The sequence below is a fragment of the Silurus aristotelis genome (assembly GCF_946808225.1).
Source record: "Silurus aristotelis genome assembly, chromosome: 18".
Taxonomy (NCBI): Eukaryota; Metazoa; Chordata; class Actinopteri; order Siluriformes; family Siluridae; genus Silurus; species Silurus aristotelis.
In genome coordinates, this window is record NC_139591.1 from 10,003,407 (window position 1) to 10,022,435 (window position 19,029).

General features: G+C 38.5%; 1 protein-coding gene across 18 annotated transcripts in view; it reads left to right on the forward strand.

Annotated features, from left to right (window-relative positions):
• Positions 1 to 19,029, forward strand: part of nbeaa (neurobeachin a) — a 162,560-nt gene that overhangs the window by 61,564 nt on the left and 81,967 nt on the right. For all 18 annotated transcript variants that reach the window (XM_083568985.1, XM_083568998.1, XM_083568986.1 and 15 more), the window contains 7 exons: positions 776 to 1,007; positions 3,607 to 3,707; positions 4,813 to 4,908; positions 5,177 to 5,298; positions 7,178 to 7,304; positions 11,318 to 11,437; positions 13,727 to 13,873. In XM_083568985.1, the coding sequence (XP_083425111.1) occupies positions 776 to 1,007; positions 3,607 to 3,707; positions 4,813 to 4,908; positions 5,177 to 5,298; positions 7,178 to 7,304; positions 11,318 to 11,437; positions 13,727 to 13,873 (945 nt within the window). The remainder of the gene's footprint in view (positions 1 to 775; positions 1,008 to 3,606; positions 3,708 to 4,812; positions 4,909 to 5,176; positions 5,299 to 7,177; positions 7,305 to 11,317; positions 11,438 to 13,726; positions 13,874 to 19,029) is intronic.

A 19,029-nucleotide genomic window follows, 5' to 3' on the forward strand; every position in this document is an offset into this window, starting at 1 on the left:
TAAAAGATCACATTCTGGTTTTCTGCACGTCAGAGATGACATTTTCCTCTCTAACTATGTAGTTATTCTGACATGCATCCTGAACTGTACACATGCCTAAAATACCAGAGTGCAATAACAACCCAAGGCCATCTGCCAGTTCCCAGCTTGCATTATTGATTTGCTAATTGGACAGCATTTTAACATGCAAACACGCTTCGTTATCTCTGTCTGTATTGGCATAAGTTGTAATGATTTATCAGTGATTAATGATGGCATGTTGAAATCTGAAAAGCAAGGAACCTAAGGTAGTCAAGCTTGGTTCGGCTTTGTGCATGTTTTTTTTTTCACTGCCGCAATAACATTTATGGAGAATTGAGTTCTTGTTTCCTGCATCAACCTTGTTTACCCCAAGGTGCAGGGCTTTGCATTAGAAGCAGCCAATTTCATGGCTGTTGAGCTACTAGAGTGATGACATTGATTACTGTTTGCTGCAGAGTCATGACTCTGATTTGTCTGCATGCTTTTCCTTAATGGTGCTTACTTCATACCGGAACTTTATATGTAATTTTCCAAGATCTTTGCTCTCAGCCAAGTTTGTCTGGCTTATAGAGTTTTTTTTAGTTTATTTCACATCTCAGGTTAAGCCTTTTTGATAATTACCCCTGTCTTTTCTACCGCTTTCTGTATTTTTTATTTTTTATTTTTATGTATTTCCTTTTGCAATTCTCACACAACCTCCTTTCATGCCATAACTGTTTACTTATTACTTTTTCCCTTTCTTTATTCTTTCTAGCTTGTTGGTGGTGAGTTTGATCTGGAAATGAACTTCATCATCCAGGATGCGGAGAGCATCACGTGCATGGTGGAGCTGCTGGAACACTGTGAGGTGACGTGCCAGGCTGAAATTTGGAGCATGTTCACGGCCATCTTACGCAAGAGCGTGCGCAACCTGCAGACCTGCACCGAAGTTGGCCTCATACAGCAGGTGCTGCAGAAGATGAGCGCCGTTGACGACATGATAGCAGGTACTAGTGGCTTGTGCTCAGCTTTCAAGTCTGGATGTGATAATTTTTTCAATGTCTCAGTTTTAGAAAATTATTAAAAAATAATTAGAAACAGGCTTTTGTCTGTTTGGTGGAGTTACATTCCATTTCCATTTGCAGCAGACATAGTCATAAGAAGCTCTACAGAAATCTGCTGGCGGATTTAAATCCAGTGTGCCATCCAGAGACTACAGAGGCAAGAAAAGGAGAGGAATAGAACTAATCTGAGTAACTTTGGATAGTCGGATTATAAATCATTACACTTCTCCAGTTGTATGCTGTAAAGACAAACACTAAGTGTGTTAAAGGGATGTTCAGTAAGGCGGATATTGTAAATAACAGATCCTTGGATGAGGTCTTTATCTTATATTTCTTATAGATCCCATTGACAGTATAATCTAATCCTTTACAGATTATAGTTTGTGGTGAAAGGAAAAAAGGTACCTTTTCTCTAGTCATTGAATGCTTGTGTGAATAATGAGCTATATCTACATAATTCCAGCAGTGGCCTGTACGTTTTTGTTCTTACTGTTCTGATATGTCAAACTGCACGTTTTAACAGACTCATCATTTTGGAAATCTTTATATGCCATTAATTAGAAATTTTTCATCATGTTGGGCTTTTAGCATAATTAAAATATCAGTTATTACCTCTTTTTGCATCCTGTCTGAACAGTGATCCAGTGATTTTCCTGCATTGTAGAGATTTATGGAGCTGGGTGTTGGCAAGTTTCAACATCACTAGTGCAAGCTCATTATGTAATGATTAAAAAATGACTAACAGTTGTGAACATGGAATGCTGTGCTGCAGTTCTTCAGTAATTTGTGTTTAGATGACTCGACAAAAACTTGATTAAGTTGCTGCATTAATCAAGCCGACACACACATGGTTCAGAAGTCTGACAATTGGTTTGTAATCAGGCCCTGTATTAAGTGAAAATAAAAATAAAAAGCAAGCTGGGAAATATAGTTCATTCGGGCTTAACGCACTTAAACCTGTTTCTCTCTAATTCTGATTAAACAAACAAATCAAAGTCACATTAAAACGGCAACAGAAACAGGTTAGAACAGGATATACATTCTATATTAGCTATGCAGAATTAAAATTAGTAATAAAAAAAAAACAATTTATTGCTATTTACAGCAGTGACTCATAACTCTCACTGGGGGAGCAAGACAACGAAAAGACAAATAAAATGTAGTCAAATTTAAATTAAAAATTAAGTTCCAGTGCAAAATGTTTAACAATAAAAATTTATTTGTACACCCTAGACACAGCCTTATTTTATAATATTTTGTGTGTAAATGTTTGCATAAGCCAAACCAAACAAAAAATACTGCCTTTTTTTTTTTTTTTACTTTTGGAAACATTGATCTCAGATACTTGCCCATTGTCTATAAATTACGAGGTGTATGCAGAGTGCAGCCGATTTACATACGTACACAAAATTCCCTAAAAGGCAAAATGCACTGTACTTAAATGGGGTTTATGGCAATAAAAAAATAATTTGAATTGCAAAAATATTTATTGCTGGGAAATGTGCAAGGTGAAAAGGAAATTGAAAAGTGTTTCCGCAGTCATGCTGGCTCATATGTCTTGGTTTATAAAGATGTTTTAGCGAATGGAACCGATTTATCATCAAGCTGGTTTATGTACCAGTTTCTCAGAATGCTCTTGATGGTATGCTTAATCCCTTACCTAATTTCACACTTTTACCCAGAAACATTTTTTTAAAGGATTTACCGCATTTTTGTGAGTAACAGATTTCTTGTGTAAATGCCCCCTATGAGCAAACCCTCTCTGATCCAACTTTGATGCACTCTGTCTACGTTTACATTTTCTTGCCCAGAAATGAATTAGATTTTAATTTGGAATATTTTTTGTAGCTCATGAAAATGAAAGCTGTGAAGTTTAGTGTAAAAACTCAAATCTATCCCATCTGCTTGTCCTTCTACATGTTTAAAGAGTGAGCATAGGGCACCATGATTCTGTGCCTGTACAATATTAATTCCAATGGCAGCTAAATGAGGCAGGAGTTTGCTGTCAACAGTCCATCACTAAAAACTTGGCTTACAGTAAATCTTTTATATAGCCTATTTTTTTTTTTTATTGTTTTCTATTGTTGTTTAGAATGTTAACAGTATTTGAAATGAAGAAATGAGAACAGAAATGGAGTAGTAAATGAAGACTTTTTGAAAATTAGCTCAAGGTTCAGTAATTGTGTCTGAGGTTCAAGCATAGAGGGTAATATTTCCCCAGTGTGGCCTTTTTGTAATATATTCAGTTTTATTATAGTGTGTTATCGGTTATTAGCATAGGTGTAAGTGAAGGCTCATAAATTATTTATGAGTACAAAGTTTCTTTTTTACAGGAAAAAAAGTAATGATTTTAAATTGCATGTTCAGTGGTTTTTCTAACTGTTGTTCCAAAAAAAAATTTTTTTTTCTTTTCAGTTTATAAAATATCAACTTCTCTCTATTTCTCTCTATTTCTCTCTATTTCTCTCTCTCTCTCTCTCTCTCTCTCTCTCTCTCTCTCTCTCTCTCTCTCTCTCTCTCTCTCTCTCTCTCTGCCTTTTAGACCTATTGGTGGATATGCTGGGGGTTTTGGCCAGCTACAGTATAACAGTAAAAGAGCTGAAGCTACTATTTAGCATGCTGAGAGGTGATAATGGCATATGGGTGAGTAACAGACACATATTCCACTAACATTAATTTATCCATCCATAGCTCACAGATTGTCATTTACACAGAATACAACTCTCTAAAGAATTTAATAGATGTGGCTCCTGATGAGAAAAAATCTTAAGGTCTGACATCAATGAGGTTTTGAGCCTAAGGGAAGGAATGTGCTACAGGCTTCTTTAGTGCGAGTTGGCAGGAATGATGGACAGGCTATTGATTAGTTAAGGTTTGGATTTACACTGGGGTCATAGCTGAATATGGATTTATTTTTTTCATCTGATAATTTCATTCCTACATACTGAAAAATGGCAGTGGCTCTGGGCTACTGATCAGAAGGTTGCGAGTTCAAGCTTTAGCACCACCACGCTGCCTCTGTACGCCCCTTGAGCTTGGCCCTTAATCCTCTCTGCCCAAGGAGTTTGTATCATGGCTGACCTATGTGCCGACCCCAGCTTTATAACTAAAAGATACATGCAATGAAAAGAGATTCCCTACATGTATACTGACTATGACAATGAAGTCTGTCTTTTTTAATTATATACAGTGGAACCTCGGGATACGAACGTCCCCGAATATTAGTGTAATTCAGAATACAAATCGTTATTCGTCAACATTTTCGTATCGGTTTATGCATAAAAAATTGGTTGGTTCTTCTGTCACGCAATCCGCGCGCTTTCCCTCCTCAGAAATTAGAGTCTTTAATTAATTGTGATAGCACCGTCTTAGTGCTGTTTATCCGCCGAACGTCATTTCCATCACGCCAGCATTCGCTCTTCTCAAAGTTAAAGTAAGTTAAGATACTGTTTTCCTCTTTCAGATGTTAAGGTACCATTATTAAATGCTAAATACTGAATAATATTAGTCCATATTGGTTGTATTTTTAATTTTATATGAATATTTGGGGTCGTTTGGAACGCATTATCCCACTTTCTATTATTCCTTATGGGGAAATTCGTATACATTTTTCAGGGTGCGAATGGTGTTTTGAAAATAATTTAATTCGTAACCCGAGGTACTACTGTGTACATAATTATATTATCTACTTTTCCAAGCATTATTGCATTTTCTTTTTATTTTATTTTTGACCCTGGTTGTTTTGCAGCCGAGGCACGCGATCAAGCTGCTGTCTGTCCTGAACCAGATGCCTCAGAGACATGGACCAGATACCTTCTTCAACTTCCCAGGACGCAGTGCAGCGGTGAGACACTGCTTCTTTTCCTCACAGATAACTTAAAATAAGATTGAATTTTGACCAGAAAACAGGATGAAAGTTTGTGTCTGCTGGAAAGGTGTATAAGACATCTCTCAATACAACTGTCAGTGATAAGTCTATTTTTATTTTAAGGGTTACATGTTCCCCTTTCAGTATGCGATTTACATTTGTGTAACTATACTGGTGTCAAATTAATGCTTCTATGTGCATGCTTGTGTTCTGATGTGTTATATGTGATATCTACTCTGTCTAGGCCATTGCTTTGCCTCCCATTGCTAAGTGGCCTTACCAAAACGGTTTCACTCTCAACACATGGTTCCGCATGGACCCTCTGAACAATATCAATGTAGATAAGGACAAACCCTACCTATACTGGTAAGTAGTGACATTAAGGTATGGTTTTCTTTTCAGGCTTCAGGCTTCCCATTATAACTGTAAATCGTTGTATTAAAATAAACACCACTGATCTCAGGAGTCTGAACCTGGATGAATGGAAAGTGCTACTTTTTTTTAGGTGAAAGCATACACTCTGGACTCGGCCTCACAGGGCCCGCTGTTAATTTTGTTGGCCTATATCTCATGTAACTAAGAAAAGCCCTTGGCTGGAAGGTGTCCTGTATGGCAGATAAGGTAAATATATGTGACTGGCTAAATGTCACATGGAGAAACAATGTCAGATAAGGTGTTTACATAAAAAACAAATAACTGTAAGATACAATATTGTATCTTGTATAATAACATAATAAACAAAGGGTTGGTTTTTTTTTGTTGTTGTTGTTTTTTTAACACCAAATATAACGTGTTAGGAATTATTTTTTAGTTAATAATGTGTTTTAAAGACTGAAACAACCTACACTCTTTTTTTTAAATAACCAGGTTGTTTTGAGTTTATTGTTTGTGACTTTATTATTTATTCTTTTTATGATTCAGATTTAAATTCATGATGCTTGTGGTTTTCTAATACACTAGTGTATTAACTGTGTACTCGATAAAGAACTTGCCTAAAGGTTCTTGTGCAGGTATATGGTAATGAATATCTACCCTGTGCTCTGTGCAGTGTGTGTGTGTGTGTGTGTGTGTGTGTGTGTGTGTGTACGAAAGCACTGAGAGCTGAAAACATTGCTCTCATTAGTTATTATGCTTAATGAAAGATGTGTGCAGTTAGGAGCACAGTGAAGGAGTAAGAATGTAAGGGAGTAAGTAAGCTCCAATTTGTACTGCAATGCCGATACTTGTCTGTTTCCACAAGATGCTGTAAAACATTTCATGCCGCAAGTCAAGGTTCTAACCTTTGCAAGTAAATATATAACACATTTATTTTGTAAAAATTTTTCAGCACGTCTTCTGTTTTATATGGTCTATCAGATATTGTAGACTTGTAGTGCACTATGTAGTGTATGTGAGGTAACACAGTTTGCCTTTAAACTTTAAAGGGACCACATGAAACTCAGTATACACTCTGCAAATATTTGACTACAAAAGGTGCTGAGGTTGTGTTTTTTTTTTTATTAAGTTTATTAAAATTAGTGGTTTCTTAAAAAATTTTCCATTTGACTAGGGAGGCTTACTTTCTGCACTGATGATGGCAAATACTATTTATTAATAGTGAATACTACTACAAACACCTGAATCGACTAAGTGTGAAAGTGATTGGAGAACTGCTTGTGTTGAATGTTTTTGTTAATTTTTTTCCTGCATTTGATTCTCTTTAGAATGGTAGATGTCTGTAACCATGTCATAAATCAGCATGGAATTCTGAAACTGTGAGGGGAGGGAGAGAGAGAGCGAGAGAGAGAGAGCGAGAGCGAGAGAATAGGAATAGGAATAGGAATAGATATAAAAAAATAGCTCTTATAGTCTGTCGTCTTATCATCCAAACCCAGCTTCTTCCGCAAATGCTGTTCTTTATGCTGCCAGACACCTACAGCCATGTATTTCTGGCATTCTGTGATACTGTTCACCTACTCTGCTATATTATAATATGAGATGTTATTGGTGAGATGAGAAGGATTCTAACTATGAGCCTAGAACTTCGATTGAGACATCTACTCTATATAGGCAAACCGAAATGTGTACCTCTGCCTATACTATTGCACTCAGCTGAAATGACAGGTTTCCTACTTTTAGAAAAACATGAATATGGTGATGAACATGAAATGTTTTAACATCTAGACACAAACTTACTGTGTCTGAGCAGTTTGCTGGCATTCAATGTCTTCCTTTTTTTTCTCATTTTGCCTCCTTTCTCTCCTAGTTTCAGAACGAGCAAAGGCATTGGATATTCTGCCCATTTTGTTGGGAACTGTTTGATTGTGACATCGCTAAAGTCCAAAGGCAAGGGCTTCCAGCACTGCGTGAAATACGACTTCCAGCCCAGGAAGGTGAGAGGTTATTTTATTTTGTGACACTTCAACGGTGCAGTCACACTTGACTTTCTGCATTCAACATATTTTTAGATACCTTCTAAATAATGAGTGACAACCAGCATAACCATGATATAATATACAGTCTGTCCATTTATGCAGAACACTGCAAACCAAGCAGCTTTTGTTGATTTTATATGTGTTATTATTATTATTATTATTATTATTATTATTATTATTATTATTATTATTATTATTATTATTATTTTGAAGCAGTGTTGTCCAAATTGGGATGGTTTAACTTTGCTTTAATCAGTGTTTCTAAATATTCTGTGGTTTAAATTGACTCTACTGCTCCAGAGATTTCCTCTGGAATTTGACAGTAAATATCAGCAGCATATATCTTGAAATATCATTTGTTTTTCAAGAGCTATTAGCCAACTGTGAAATCTACCGTATCACTCACATGGCATGGAATTTAAGAATGCACAAAAGATCACTGCATTATACTGTGAGATAGACCCAGTGTGACCCAGTACAAGAACTTCATCTCTGGATCATTACATTGGTTTAGAATCCTGCATCTAACTAATGCAAGCAGTCAAATTATACTCCTGTATTAGATCTTTAGAAATTCAGCTAGACTGTATGTACATATAGTATGAAGATGATCACGTTAATTTAATGATCGTTTAATATAATGATGTTCATTTAATAATGACTTCCGTAATGGAAATGATCACACCCAGGACACATGTACATTTTCAAAACCTTGTTTTCTATGTAAAACAAAAAAATACAAAATGGTATCGCTATATTACAGTAGATACACAAATTAGTTTCATTTTAAATAAAGGGCTAATCATCAAATGTCTTAGTTTTCTTCTTCTGGCTTGGTTGTCTATGGCAACCGAAATAACCAACTGGAAAAAGGTATTAAATTTTGCACACTAATTGGAGAATGTCTACTGTACATTGTTATCAAATTTGGCCCAAGTACTACCAACACTGTAGCACCATCATCGGGCCTTATTACAAAGTACAATTTTGTCATAATGTTTAAACCATGTATCCACAATTGAAACCATCCATGAATCCCTGCATTTGCTGGGTCAAGATGTTTATTGTGTTTAGTCTTTAATTAATCAGAAGAATTCTACAACAAATCTGACAAGAATTGAGGAACTGTCTTTGAATGCAAATAAGCAAATGACTTTGAACACTGTAAAGCTTGCTAGTCATCTTAATGACCTTGATCTGCAGCTATTCAAAAACAATTTTTGCCAGTGCCACCTAAATTAAAAATTACAGTTATTGTTGCTTTTGCAAATATTGTCAAATATTACCTGATTTTATTTACATCTATTTGTTTATCTATATATTTCCTCTTACTGTCAGAAATTCTACAGTCATCCAGGGGCAAAAGAAGCACATTATGAATGAAACAACGAATCACTATTAAATCCCATTGCCTAAGGATAGCTCTGATTTTCTGTGATTGCTCAGGCAACAGTTGAAGCATGTCTGTGAATGTGCTGCTCTTTAAATGTGGGTGCTTGGCCTCTGAGCATGCTGCTTGGGGCTTTAATTTAGTTGCGCTCATAATAAACACTAAACAGTTTAACTTAAGTTAATTGTTAAAAAATGTTAAACATCTCACAAAACATCTGTCAGTGGGGTTGGGAAAACGGCTTCTGTAAGATCTGAACAGTGTGTTAGTGTTAACTTGGTGATAAGAGACTAAATACAAATGCAAAGCCACAGAGTGAAGAAAATTTACCTCCACAAAGTGTTAAACACCTTGCAGTAAATTCAGACATTTGACTGAACCACAAAGATTCCCTGATTTCGCATTGACATAAGTGCTGTTTTTTCTGTACATGAGAAAAGTTTTTAAATTCTATTGAAAATCATAGACACATGCAAACGCACACATATGTTCCTGCCCAGACACAAATGGAAGACCTGGCAGCAGTATATGTAACACTCTGGTGTTCACGATCTAGCACCTCTCAGCACGGCATGAAGGGGACAGCAGCTGGAAAGGAGCTCTGCAACTTCCCCCAGCCACCTGCACACCCCCTTTCTTTCTCTCTGTCTCTCTTTCTTTCTTTCTTTCTTTCTTTCTTTCTTTCTTTCTTTCTTTCTTTCTTTCTTTCTTTCTTTCTTTCTTTCTTTCCTTCTTTCTTTCTTTCTTTCTTTCTTTCTTTCTCACATGCACGTGCATGCGCACACACACACACACACAAACACACTTTTGCTACACTTCGCACTCTTGCACACACTTTTCATCTTTTCTCAGTACCAGTGCTCAAAAGGCCATAGCCACCTCTTTTACATCTAGTTTTCCATTTTGACGATTATATTGCTGCCTTGCACTACAGCAACACAGAATGTTCAATATGAAATTAATATTAAAGCCCAAATGTTAGGTGTGGTACTATATCTCCTGCTGATGGTTCTGGGATTGGCTTGCTATTTGAGTAAATTGTTACAAGATCTCCTAGATTTGACAGGCAGAATCACACACACACACACACACACACACACACACACACACACACACACACACACACACACACACACACACACACACACAGGCTGTTGGATTGTGCATTCTGTGTAACAGAAGCTTGCTCACCTTATTAGTGTGCTACTTTGTCTGGCATTTGTCACAGCTCTTTGTGTGTGAATGTGTGTGTGTGTGTGTGTGTGTGTGTGTGGGAGGGGGAGTTAGGTGGTCAAAGAAAACAAAATCCCCAAAATGAAACAATAAAAAGGCAAAAAAGCAAAAACGCTGTTTTTTTTTCGCAACTGATCAAATTAGAGGTGTGAGTGTGCATTTTACCTACTTTGAGTATGGCATCTGAATCTTGAGTCAGCACAGGCTTCGCTTTAAATAACCATCGCATCATAAATAAGCAGTGGCACTAAAACCCAAAGCACTCAGATCCTTTTTTTCTATAATGTTGTTTAAAGCCCCGCCACACATCGCTGTTTTAATGCTTAGATGCTTAGTGTTATCTTTAGCTTAATGTTCTTTGTTTTTCAATGTAAGATTTGCTTTTGAACATGCTTCCTGCTGCAGTCACATCGTACAGGAATAAAAAATAAAACACCCCTGACTGAGTTTTTACATTGATGTTGACCTCCAAGTGCTTATTCCAAGTTTTAAGAGCTTTCTGCTAGCCCTGATTTCTCGGCCTGTAGTGAGACACCTGACAAACTGAACATGCTGTGCATCCAAGAAAATAAAGTCAGAAGATAATGTCAATGTTTTTAAACTCGCTGGAAGTGGCAGAGCAGACCAGTCACTCACAGCCAGCACTGTGATAGCACTAGAAACTGTTTACTAATTAAATCCTGCAAAGTGTTCGACTCACAGTGTGTATTAAAAAAAGTAGTAAGGTTGTGGAATGACAAGGTCGTTCCTAATCTTCTTTTTTTTTTTTTTTTATCTTGACAGGTTGTTTACCAAAAAAAAAGAAAATAGTCACCTCGAGTCATTATGCAATGCGCACACGGATGTGAGCAAGGGAGGGCCAGAGGTTTTTGTGCCTTTTAATTCTACATTTGGCAAAGGCTTGAATGTTGACATGTTCAAGCTGTTAGGATGATCAGACATTGAGCTAAAACACTCTCAAATTAAAGCAAGTTTGCATATAATCAAACACTTTCTTATGAACAAAAAACTGAAATAAACAAACTTGATAAAGACACCATATTGATATTATTACTGCTTTATAATGGTTATCTTACCCCCCACAATCTTCCTGTTTTAATCTGCTTTTGATCCTTCACATAATCAAATAGATAGGTAAATGTTTTCTAGTTGTGTGCAGTTCTGGACAGCTCATGATGCATAGGATGAGGCCTGTTGAGTCTTGTTGAGGTTTTCAAATATATTTTTCAGAATTTCCTTTTCTGAATGTGAACAGTGTGATCTCTAAACACTTATTGAATCGAACACTGTCTTCTCCTTGTCTTTCTATATTTTGCCCTTATTCTCACCTCTTCTCTCTGTTATGCAGTGGTACATGATCAGCATTGTGCACATCTACAACCGCTGGAGAAACAGTGAAATCCGCTGCTATGTGAACGGCCAGTTGGTCTCCTATGGCGACATGGCCTGGCATGTCAACACCAATGATGTAAGTGTCTTCACAATGATAAGTGCCTTTACTTTAGATAAACTCTTCTCTCAGAGGAGACAAAGAAAGCAGACAAGGAGTAATAAAAAATTATGGGTTAAAACTACCAGCAGCACGTGGTGATAAATCTGACCTTTTGGATTTCTTGTGTGTGTTAGTGTTACAGTGTATTTTGTGCACATGTGATTTAGTGTAATGCAGTGCAAAGCAAGTTCAAGAGGCTCCCCAGAAAACTGTCCGATAATTCAATTCAATTCAATTCATTTTTATTTGTATAGCGCTTTTAACAATGAACATTGTCTCAAAGCAGCTTTACACAGATAATGTGGTGATTAAACGTAAATATGTTCTTTGTAAGTATGTTTGTCCCTGATGAGCAACTGTGGCAAGGAAAAACTCCCCGAGATGGCATAAGGAAGAAACCTTGAGAGGAACCAGACTAAAGAGGGAACCCATCCTCATCTGGGTTGCACCAAATGTCCATTTGAAGCAGATATACAATGCTGCGGGGTACAGTGATGACGATCAGAAGCAAACTGCACTCCCGAGTCAGTGCAGCAGACCGCCGACACCAACTACAGTCCAATCCATCCTCAAAGCACCCGTTCTACTCCGGAATTACATGGAACCACCCAAGGTGTTGATGAGAGACCGTCCCAAGCTGCACAGAAGTGTGAAGTTCCACGGAGGGGAGAGGGGCAGGAACAGTGGTCACTGGAGCCTCAGGAGCATGTTTAACTCGACCGAGAGAGAGAGAGAGAGAGAGAAGGTGACGGGAAGAGAAGGATATGGATTATTAGGTGTCCCTATTGGTGTATGAAAGTTAATGTCACTGTGCAGTTTGGACTCCGGCAAGACTCGCTATGGCAGCATAACTAAAAGGGAGAACCAGAAGGTAACACAGACATGAGGGATCTCTGGGATAAGAGACGACCCACCACACCACCAACAAACCCGAGTGAACGTGTGAATGTGAGGGGACGACAGCATACAAATATACCAGTTCCCCAAACACTCTATATCCATGTTCCCTCCAGATCTGCTCCTTTACCTAAGAAAAATCTACTGATAAAAGGCTTGACTAAATCAATAAGTTTTCAACCTCGACTTGAACACTGAGACTGTGTCTGAGTCCCGAACACTGGTTGGAAGGCTGTTCCATAACTGTGGGGCTTTATAAGAAAAAGATCTGCCCCCTGCTGTAGCTGCATGTGGTCCTAGTAAAAGTACTTCCGTCTTATCTGAGTTGAGCAGAAGAAAGTTATTAAGCATCCACTATCTAATGTCCTTTACACACTTCTCAACATTGTTAAGCTGATCTCACTCATCTGGCTTTGCTGAAATATACAGCTGTGTGTCATCAGCATAGCAATGGAAGCGAATCCCATGTTTATGAATGATTTCACCAAGAGGCAGCATATATAAAGAGAAAAGCAGTGGGCCTAATACAGATCCTTGAGGAACACCAAACTTTACCTCAGAGAGTGTGGAGAACTCACCATTTACATCAACAAACTGATAGCGATCAGTCAAATAAGACCTGAGCCAAGAGAGAGCTGTTCCCTTTATTCCAACAACGTTCTCAAGTCTAGCAAGTAGTATAGTGTGATCACTGGTGTCAAAAGCTGCACTAAGGTCGAGCAAAACAAGTAATGAGACAAAACCCTGATCAGAGGCCAATAACAGGTCATTTACCACCTTAACTAGCCCGTCTCTGTGCTATGATGAGGCCGAAATCCTGACTGATACATTTCAAAAATGTTATTCATAAGTAGGTGTGAGCAGAGCTGCTGTGCTACAACCTTTTCTACAATTTTGGATATAAAGGGGAGATTTGATATTGGTCTGTAGTTGGACAACTGACATGGGTCAAGGTCAGGTTTCTTAATAAGGGGGTGGATAACTGCCAGTTTGAAGGATTTTGGTACATAACCAGTGCTAATGGAAGAGTTAATTATTTTTAAAACGGGTTTAATTACCTCTGGAGCTATCTGTTTAAAGAAACTTGTAGGCAAGGGATCGAGAAAGCAGGTTGATGATTTTGATGAGGAGATTAATGAAATTAAGTCATTCTCATGAATAGGAGTGAAGCTTTGTAGTTGATTGTCTGCTATAATTACAATGCTGTTTACAGGGTTACTTGTAAAATAATTTGGATTTATATTAACCGTCTGGATTTCTTGCCTGATGTCAGATAATCAGAACCAATACACTGATAAACAAAGCTATTCGTTTAATCTCCCACATCTGTTTTTTTTTTTCATCTCTCTCCCCCCCTCTATGCTCCAGAGTTATGATAAATGTTTTCTTGGCTCCTCTGAGACAGCTGATGCCAATCGGGTTTTCTGTGGTCAGCTTGGGGCTGTGTATGTGTTCAGCGAGGCACTTAACCCAGCACAGATCTTCGCCATTCATCAGCTCGGACCTGGATACAAGGTAACATACCTGTAATGGTTGATGAACAAATAATTTACATATATGGCATTTGGCAGATGCCCTTATCCAGAGTGACTCACACTAGTCTAATTGATAAAGCTGAGTAGTAGAGGGTTGAGGGCCTTTTTAAGGACTGTGAATACTTATGTACATGCAAATTTTGGGGGGTTTTTTCAAACATTTTTCACAATGTCATTGTAGGATATTGTTTGTAGAATATTGAGAAAAATTATTATTTTAATCCATTTTGGAATAAGGCTGTAACATAAAATGTGGAAAAAGTGAAGCGCTGTGAATACTTTCCAGATGCACTGTATATCATTTAGTCACTCTAAATCACCTGTTTTATTTGGGGGCTCATTTATAATGTACATGATGCACCACAAAAGTGGTGTTTGCACCTTAGATGATCAGTCCACATATCTTCTGTATGAACTCTAGAAACACTGCGTTTATGAATAGAGCAACTGTACACTTCATTTCCTTTCTGGCAACTCCTAAACTTCCCATTAGTGTAAACATGAAAAACATTACATGAGCGATTCAGGGCAGTGAACAAACAGCCATTTTCTTTTTCTTTTTTTTCTTTTATTTATATCTTATATTTTCTTTACAATTTGTGTGAAGATATCACATCCAGAATGCTAGATATTTAATGCTGCCAAATTAAATAAAGACTAGTATGTGCTATCTTAAAAATCTATGTAGGAGATGCAACCTGATGGCAGGGTGTTGGCAGGGGAAAGTGTAGCTAGACCGCATTGGATGGTGGTCTGTAGGATGGTTTTGGAGGTGAAGAAGAAGAGGAGGAGAGTGAGGACTGAAAGAAGAATAAGATGGGAACTAAAGGAGGAAGACTGTAGTGTGAGATTCAGGGAAGAGGTCAGACAGGGGGTGGTGGTGAGGAGATGCTGGATGATTGGGCATCTACTGCAGAAGTGATAAGGGAGACAGCTAGAAAGGTACTTGGTGTGACATCTGGAAATAGAAAGGAAGACAAAGAGACATGCTGGTGGAATGAGGAAGTGCAGGAGAGCATGAGGAAAAAGAGGTTGGCAAAACAGAATTGGGTTTGACAGATGAGAAAAGTAGGCAGGAGTACAAGGAGATGCAGCAGGTGAAACAGGAAGTGGATACGATTGGTAAGAAGGAAGTGAGAGCAGCGATTAAGAGGATGAAGAGTAGAAAGTAATTTGGACCAGATGACATGGAGATGTTTAGGAGAGATGGAGGTGGAGCCAGGTTGTTCAACAAGATTTTGGAAGGTGAGAGGATGCCTGAGAAATGGAGAAGGAGTGTGCTGGTACCGATCTTTAAGAATAAGGGAGATGTGCAGACCTGCAGTAACTACAGGGGAATAAAGTTGATCAGTCACACCATGAAGTTATGGGAAAGAGTAGTGGAAGCCAGGCTGAGAGAAGAGGTGACCATTTGTGAGTATGGTTTCATGCCGAGGAAGAGCACCACAGATGCATTATTTGCTTTGAGAATGTTGATGGAGAAGTATAGAGAAGGACAGAAGGAGTTGCATTGTGTGTTTTGTGGATTTAGAGAAAGCACACGACAGGGTGCAGAGAGAGGAGTTGTGGTAGTGTATGAGGAAGCCAGGTGGGTCAGAGAAGTATTTGAGCGAGGTGCAGAACATTTATGAGGTCAGTATGACAGCAGTAAATTGTGAGTGGTTTAAGGTGGAGGTTGGACTGCATCAAGAATCGTCTCTGGGCCCTTTCCAGTTTGCAGTGGTGATGGACAGGTTGACGGACAAGGTCAGACAGGAGTCTCCATGGACTATGATGTTTGCGGATGATATTGTGATTTGTGGGAGAGTAGGGAGCAGGTTGAGATGAGCCTGGAGAGGTGGAGGTATGGGCTGGAGAGAAGGGGAATGAAAGGCAGTAGGAGTAAGACAGAGTACATGTGTGTATATTTTTGGCTGTGCAGAACTTTGTGTCTTAAAATGTCCATTATTGACATGTCAAGGTTTTCAGGGATATGCATTTCAATTAAGCATCCTTCATAAACTATAATGCCTTTAAAACCCTTAAATGCTCTTAAGGTATTCTGGAACATTGAGAGATGTATTGTCTGGGTCTTGGCAGCACTGTGGCAGCCTTTAAGACTCGAGAGATCCATCCACATGAAGTGCTATGATCCCATACACCTTTAGTTAGATAGGGACGTGATAAAGTGAAAAACAGGATCTTGGGAAAAAGGCAGTGCACTGAGTGAAATCTGTGAGGTGAAGATGATTTAAAACTTTGACTTAACAGCATTCAAGGCCTGTGCGGTAGTGCTCTTTATTGCATTAGAGCTTTCTGTCAAAGTCCTCAGTTGGTGTTCTGGTTTGAGAGGACAGGCTATTTGATACAGGTGACTTGGCTGACGGAGAGAATTTAAAGACTGCAGATTTGGACAACTGATTTAAACAGCTCGCCATGTGCAGTTCTTATGCTGATGATGCAGTCTGGGAGCAGTGTGGTGTCAAAAAAAAATAGGGGGAGGTGTGTGTGACCTCCTGGTTTCAGGTCAGAACACACCAACCTGCTGGAATTGAAAGTAGTCCATCTAGTGTTTAAATTTCTTGCTAGTTCTGACATTGCCAAATATTTGTCCAGCTAGAACACTAAGCTATATGAACCATTAAGGGCAGCAACAGGTTGAATGGTTCCACCTTGCCATGAATTTCCTGAGACTGATTCATTCATAATTAGCCTCACTGAGGGCAACTCATTTGCTGGTGCTGTACAGTGGTATAGTGTATGCACAATCAAGGTATTGTATTTTTGCACCCAGGTGTGGAAGCCTAACTCTGGGAAAGGTATATGTGGACCTCTTTGCCAGTGGCATATTCAAATTGAAAGTTGTGGTTCTTTCCGGTAGATCTAGGCAATCATGGAAGCTTGGGCCCATAACTGGCAATAACATTTGTTATATGCATTTCCACCTTTGCCTTTGATTCTTTCTCTTCTATAGAATTCAGCAACTAGACCAATCTTTTTTCCCTGAGTTAACCAACAAGACCTTGATTTCCCTGCTCTAGGGGACATGAAACATGGTACAGATTTTATTTAAAGGTTTTACATGGTCAATTTATCCATGTTGGTTTTGTAGTTTTGAAGTCTGCATACTCCAATCCAGGTGGAATTTTATGTCAACAGGTCTGATGAGTGACCTTGGCACACAAGGCCAATTTTACAGGGTCTGTTTGCAAACACTAGGCAGAGCAAATTGTGATAACCACATTTGGAATCTACTATAACCCAGGTTAGTGGACCATCAGCCCATATCCTGGCCCATATCACCCCATATCCTGGCCCACATCACCCATCTCCAGGAATATATCTTTTAACCCTGATAATAGATATTGTATTGCCAGCACTAACCCAGATTTCTCTTTTATGCTGCTAAGACAAAAGAGGAATGTCTAGTCAGCTGTAAGGCCAGTGTTCAAGTCCAATTCTGACCCAAAGGATTTTTTTGTGGAGAGAAAACGTACTTTAACTTCTGAGCTGCAGATTAGTGACAATCCAGCTAAGTTGGCTGGCTCTGCAGTAAGCAACATGCTGTATGTACAGTATGTTAGTCATAGGCCTACTCGACTATAGGGGGTGTGGAGTATAAGAAGGAGATTTAGCCGTGGGCAATTGCCTGCTTACAATCTAAATAAAAGCAGGTTCAGGTAGGAAAGTTGTATAAGTGTACATAAAATGTATAACAATGAGGCAGCTCTTATAACAAGTATAACACGTATAAGACTGAACTCTACTTGGGAAGTATAGGTGTAGGAGAAAACCCAGACTGCAAAATGATGTCTGAGATAAACCTGTCTAAAAACCTGTTGTGTTCAACTTCAGGTCTTTTCACAATCTCTGATTACTTCTCTGCAGGCCTTTTTCTCTTTTTCTTTCTCTTCCTCCTCACTAGCCCACCTACAATCACAGTAAAGGTGCCTCCTTCTCATTACACTCTGTTTCATCCATCTGATTGGACATCTCTGCTCACTCCACTGATAGGAACTGATTGCTACTGAAGCTTAGATCCCATTCACTACATGTAATATGTTTCTCAGTGTGAGGATGAGGAGTGAAAAGGTCTTGTCATTATTGATTAAACAATTAACGGCCTAATTTCCGAGGCGAGTAGGTGAAATTGATGCCATCAATGTAAAATGTGAAAATCCTTGTTCAGCTGTAATAAGAGGAATTCTCATATGTGTTTGTGTGTGCATGTGTGTATTTCAGATGATCTTTAGGATCATGGGGAAATCACCACACATTGTCTAATTAACTGTGTTTAGAACTTTGAGTCTATTCAAAGAAATTTCTGAATAACTTCAGTAAATTGCAAGATTCCATAAGAATGCTTTAAATTGTTGTGGCAGGTGTTGGAGGATCCATGAAATATAAATTGGATTTTAGAGAATCACTGCTGGTAAAGGAACTGTTTGGAAGATTTCATGGAGCATCCTTAGATCTTTATTGTTCTTGGATCTGGATGTAACATGTGGGGTTTTCTTTCTTTATTTATTTATTTTATGCTGTGAGAAACATGCAATTATATGGTATGATTATGCCAAGTATGAAATAAAGTCTTTCTCCCACTCATTGTTCTAGTTGCCTCATACAGATCTGTCTTCTTCCTTTCTTGTCTCTCTCTCTCTCTCTCTCTCTCTCTCTCTCTCTCTCTCTCTCTCTCTCTCTCTCTCTCTCTCTCTCTCTCTCTCTCACGTTCTCTCTCTCTCTCTCTGTCGCTCTCTTTCTCTCTCTCTTTCTCTCTCTCTCTCTCTCTCTCTCTCTCTCTCTCTCTCTCTCTCTCTCTCTCTCTCTCTCTCTCTCTCTCTGGGATGTCCCTCTTCTGAACACTCTTGACTCATCATGGCTGCTTCTGACTGGGGGTTTTAATTATTCAGTAGCAGAGTGAAGCTGCTTGCGGCTCCATTTTCTCTCACTGCTGCTCACACTAACCACAAATGCATCAAACGAACAGAAGCTGTAGATTATTCATGGCACTGTGTGTGACGGTGTGTTAATGTGCTACAGTCAGTCTACAGGACTACGTAATGCCAATAACTGGCAAGTAGCTAAAACTTACATTTGTATAAATGATAGGCAAAGGGTAGAAAATTTAAAATGTAATTTTTCAGCATGTGCAGTCAT